Source organism: Mesitornis unicolor, unplaced genomic scaffold (assembly GCF_000695765.1).
Source record: "Mesitornis unicolor isolate BGI_N332 unplaced genomic scaffold, ASM69576v1 scaffold35651, whole genome shotgun sequence".
Taxonomy (NCBI): Eukaryota; Metazoa; Chordata; class Aves; order Mesitornithiformes; family Mesitornithidae; genus Mesitornis; species Mesitornis unicolor.
In genome coordinates, this window is record NW_010166378.1 from 4,239 (window position 1) to 9,853 (window position 5,615).

Sequence of the window (5,615 nt, forward strand, 5' to 3'; positions counted from 1 at the left end):
ACAGAATTTCTTCACTCAACTCTGAAAGCACAGCTCCCCTTTTGTATCTGGAGGGTAGTCAGACAGCACCAATACAATTTCTTTTGTTCCATTTTCCTCAATCTCATCTTTGATACAGTAATGATTATCTGCAATGGATGCTGGCTGGCTTGACAGGGACTGTGAGTCTTTCAGGTTTTTGCCAATTCCTTACTGTCTGGGCGAGCTTTCACATCTTTACCAAGAACAGCAACAAAATGCTATGATTCAGATATCTGAAACAGTAGCTGTTGTACTGCTCCGAAAATTTCCTCAGACTACATGGTTTGAATAGAAATTGTTGACATTCAACAACAACAAAAAGCTTTAAAAAGCCAAAGCCTGCTGTGACGCTGCTTAACTGTTGCCGGAGAAAGTCAGGTCTTTGTGAGCAAAGCCAGCGCTGCCTGGTAACTGTTGCTATTGTTACTCAGGGAGGGACGCTAAGGCTGGAAGGGTTCTCTTCATACCACTCTCCCTCACCATCTGCCTACAGCATGCTGCTGAGTTGTCAACTTGTGTGAACCCTAATCTGAAGGTAGATGTTTCAGCTAACTTGGTAAAAAGTAATCGTCAGTGATTTTTCTTTCTTCATTGGCTTGCAGGTTTTCTGTAGCAACAATAAGTGTTTATGCCTGCAAGCAAGAGATCGATCAGGAACAGTGTTCTGACATTTTAGTAACTGTTACAGAAAAATACTGAAGTACCACAATGATTAGAAGTTCCGATCTGGACTCCTTTGTCTGTTGTGCTGTATCTTCAAAAGTACTACCACCACCTTCCAATGCCACTTTTAATCGGATTCGGGAGTATAAGCCTTTCAGAACACGGTTTTACACACATCGTGATATCCTGGGTAAGTTTGTTTCTGAAATCCTTTCCTTGCAATCTGAGATTTAGGATAACTCAGAGAGCTGTCGTATCCATCTGTTCTTGACAGTCATGAAGACAGTCACATCTTGGTAAGAAAGAACTGCACTTACCTTCTGGATATTAATAAATCCAGCATATTCAGAGAGGGGACAGGCTCAGCCATCCTGTGGTGCATGAAGGCATTCAGATTTGGGCATAATGAAGTGCAAAACAAAATTAGCTGTAATAGCATTAGCAAATACTTTCTAAGGCTCAAGTACTTTGGGAAAAACTATGCTTGACTTAATGTTTGCAAAGATCATCCTCTCATCCTTCAGCGGGGCACAGCTGGGATGTTTTATCCTGAATCTTGCCTTCTTATACCTGATGCTGGCTGCTGACCTTAGTTTGAGGCTCTGTAGAGCCTCCTGAGGTTTGATTTTTTTTTTGCTGTCCTACCACCATCATAACCTCATCGCTGAAGGAAAGCATATGGTAGCATTCATATGTTTGAGGATCTAGCAAGAATGAAGTATGTTTATATGCTACGCCTAATTGTTGTAGAGGTTTCTGATCAGCTGTGTCAAGTTTTGTAGAAATCATGCTGTGTGTTTTAATTAACGTGCATTGTGTGCTCAGTTTCTATTTTAAACAATATCAAGAGATTATCTGTACCGAGAGCCCCGGCAGCAGGGTGAGTGCCTGCGCACGTCTCGGAACACGAGGCATCAGCCCTGCTTTGGTGTACACAACCTAAAACACTCCCAGAAGGTCATAGTCTCTTTTTAAATTATTTTCTCTTTACTGCTTAATATAATGGACTGGGGAAAAGCTATGCAGTCAGCACAACATGCTTGTTGCTAAGATTTATGCACTGTTGGACTTCTATTTTGCTGATTTAAATAAGCTGACCCCTTCATCCCATCCTGCTACTGTTTTCCGTGTACTTTGTGTTAGCGCTGTGAGAGGACTCTGCCCACCCACATGGAGTGAGGAAAAAGAATGGAGTGAAAGAGGGACGCTTAATCCTCCAGTGGCTGTGTGGAACTAGATCTCTCGTGGCTCTATTCCTTTTTCATTTTCCTTTATAAAAAGCAAAAATGTAACTCTGGCCCTGCCAAGCACAGAGAATGGGATCCAAAGCAATGCCCAGGCTTGGCACTGAGTAGGAAAGGTAGAGGGAGAGGATCTGAAATCCCACTTTTTGGGGGGGAGTTTTGGGTTGCAGAAAGGCATCTTTTTCCACCTCTCTCTGCAGTGGTTTCTCTTCTGGGCAATCCTTGGTGCTGAAGACCAGTTCAGGGGTTCAGCACCTTCCTATTACATTTATGGAACTGCACAAGCAATAATAATTGTGTTTTCCTATATGTGAATTGAAAGTGCATAGTTTTTAGCCTTTTTATTTTTAATCAGCTGCAAAGCCAAGCAAAGGGGTTGGGAGAGAAGAGTTTCTGCAGGTTTCTGCACTCTGGTTGTTTTCTGTACATGATCCGCTTGTGTTGATTGTGCAGAGATAGGAGCAGGCATTCAACAAGATGAGCAGAAAGAGAAGGAGAAAGAGATACAAGAGAACATTAAAAAAATGAAAGCTGAACTTTGGGCTCAGGTAAATGAAGTTACACTCCTGTCATTTAAATGATGATGATTCTTTGGAATGATTGCTATAGTGAGAAGACAGTTAATAAAGAACTTTGAAGTCACTGCTTTACAGCTGTCACTAATTTCAGCTCATCCTTTGTTCATAGATTTCTGTGTGCATGTATTTCTCCAGTTTCTGATCACAACAAAGCATGATTTGAATTAATAACAAATTTTACATCTGATCTGAAAATTACCTCTAAAGCACACAGAAGTTATTGGTTGTTAAAGCTGTTCCCTATAGTGCTAGGTAAGAATTGCTCTTTATGTTATATAGGCGTACAGTGGTTACAGCTCACAACTCAGTGCTATATTGTGGACACATTTTAACAGGAATCACTGCAATAAAATTGCCAAATGGGCAAATTGCCATCTGGTTTTCAATTTAGCTAACTTGGATTTTTTCAAATGAAAACCACAGAATTATTGGTTATGTAACCTCTGCTTCATCTTAATAGGACGTAAATAGGATATGACACTGCTATACTTAAATAATAACTTGTTTTAAAGGCTGAAACATACAAGAAGGATGCCGTGGATAAAGCTCTTGAAGAGGCAGCCGCTAACCACAATGCATTTGTACAAGACCTTAAAGAAAAACTTGGAAAGGAATTAAAGGTATGAACCACTTTGCTTTCATTTCCGTGGAAATAGCCAGCATGCCAGAACCATGTTTGTGACAACCAAGAATGTCATTCTATGTGAAAAAAAAAAAAAAGTATTTTCTTAATGCTTGCTGTAACCAGGACCTTCATTCACCTGAGATGTGAACTCTAGTGCCAGGAGAAGTACTTGGCCTGAAAGACTGGCTTTGTCTTTGTGCTAGATGAGATGCAAGCTTGAGCAAGCTGGATTTTTACTACACTTTCAGCACACCTCATTTTTTTTTTTAATTAAGTTTGTGGCCTTTGTTGAAAATTCCGTGTTAGGCCTTGATTCAACCAGCCACTGAACCAGATGAGGTGCATTTCTTAAGGGCAGTTAAATACAGGCCTAACTTTAAATCTATCATGAAGTTTCATGTTCAACAAAGTTAGGTGTTTACTGAATGTGGACCTTAAGTGGGGTGGAGAAGGAAAACTACCAGCATATGGATATTTCTAAATGAAGCACAACAACTGTAGCTTTGTATTTCTAGATATACTTAGCATGTGCTTTATATGTTTGGATACCTGACAAACATGTACAAAGATAAAGGAAGGCAATTGCCTTCTGGATCTAAGCCTTTCTGCTTTCTGCACTGCTTCACAGGACATTTTACCACTAGAGCATCCAAGGGCTCTTCAGTCAGGCATCATGCAGTCCATCTAACACCTCTCAGTCTTGCAGTCTCTCACCAACAGATGAGGGGTGCACAAAGAATTGCTGGAGTGTTTTGCTTTGTAATTTTACAAGTTTTGAAATAGCTAGCTGTTCATACTGCAGGCAGCCAAATCAATGTGCTTGGCATCTCAAGAGGAAAAGCAGGGAGGTTTGCAGTGGTCTTAAGCTTCCAGCAGAGTTTATTCCATTTTATGGAGCTGTTTTCCAAGAGAGCTCTGTCTTTTGCTGTCATAGCATCTACCAGTAATAGTTGGCAGAAGCTTGGTTCCTTGTGTTTAACCAGTCAATTACTTGCCATAAGCCTATTATGTATCTTTGTAGACCTGCGAGCTCAGGATTTGAACATGTACCATTTATCCTGATAACATTGAATCCAGTGAATAAGGACTAGGGAACAGATACAGAATTCTACAGCTGAAACAAAAGAAGAGGTAGATATAACTGAAGTAATTGCAAGATGGTTGGGATATGGTGGCTTATGCTTCTTGCAGTTCATTCTAAGAGGTGTCTTAACAGTGAACTAACTGCTCACTAGCAGCTTGCTTAAAGAGGTGGTGGCAGAACATTTACTCAGCATCTGAACAAGCAAACAGATAGTGGCAGCCAAGACGTATCACTGAGTAAGTGGCTGAAGTGTTTTTACACGTAGGATAGGTCAAAGACAAGTGCTTTCAGCTGATAGCCTCAGGAATGGCTTCTTCCAGCAATGCTGATGTGGCTGTTCCACCAACACTAATGGTCAACTAGCTTTAGTTAGGCTTCTTGTATTCAGGTCCTATTAACTGTCACTCCACTTGTCAGAAGTAGACAACCAACCAGTATCCACAAAAATACACAGAATAGAGAGCTTATAGTTGGGTGTACAAAAGATTTATGGCAAACTTCATGTAATTCTGTATTAGAAAACCCACCAAGATCTAAGCAACCGGAGCTTTCCCAGTGATGTCTTGTCACTTCCACAGCGGCTCTTGGAAAGAACTGTGGATGGTGGCAAAGCAGCACAGATGACTGGGCAGTGAGTTCAGTGGGTTGGATTGCTTTACTAGATTGTCAGGTTTGGCATGGTCTATGATGGCAACAGACGTATATTGGTATATATTGAGTTGTCTGAGATTTGAGGTGTATGTATATTCATACCATTTAAGATTAGTGTTGTCGTACCTTTATGTATCAGCCCAAGCAGTATTGTGCTGACAAGCATACCAAGGTCTGGGCTGCTTCTCCATCTCACTCTAAAACCATGCCACTGGCCATGTGAGCTTGTGAAGAAAATATATCAGGGAACTTGTGTGTTACATAGAAAACATAGATGATGTGGAGTGATGCTACAATAAGTCACTGTAATTGTCCCATATTTTCATGGAGTCCATTCTGCTGGGCTTTGCTGGGGATTGTTTGAAGTTAACTGAGCAATAAGCTGTTGCCACTACTTACATCTACTTTTAACTTTTCTCAAGGAAGAGGTGAGGAAGGCAAAGGCAGAAATGCAACATTTCATGGAGGATGAGTGGAAGAGAGAGGTTGAAGCTGTGGAGCAGCGCATGGCTCACCGACTTCAGTGCGCCCTCATGGAGTGTGCCAAAGAGAAGATGCAAGCTGTGGCTGAAGCCAGGAGACAGGAGAGGGTGGCGGCCCTGACTGAAGCAGCCAGGCAGCACAGGTGCTTTTGGTGTTTCCCCCAACTTGGCTGGCAAACATGCTGTGCTAAAGAAAGTTACCAGAATTACCAGTGTTGTCCAGGTGCAAGTCTTCTGAGAGATGCACTGCTGGATCTCATCCTCTCT

At 41.5% G+C, this 5,615-nt stretch overlaps 1 protein-coding gene across 1 annotated transcript; it reads left to right on the top strand.

The window, feature by feature from the left end:
• Window positions 1-729: 729 nt before the first annotated feature.
• On the top strand, window positions 730-5,491 carry LOC104533216 (chromosome unknown open reading frame, human C6orf163; the record flags this gene model as incomplete). Its single annotated transcript, XM_010194943.1, has 4 exons — window positions 730-874; window positions 2,382-2,476; window positions 3,019-3,126; window positions 5,289-5,491. Coding segments are annotated over exons 1-4 (551 nt in total), but the record flags the coding sequence as incomplete, so codon positions are not given.
• Between the last annotated feature and the right edge of the window lie 124 nt (window positions 5,492-5,615).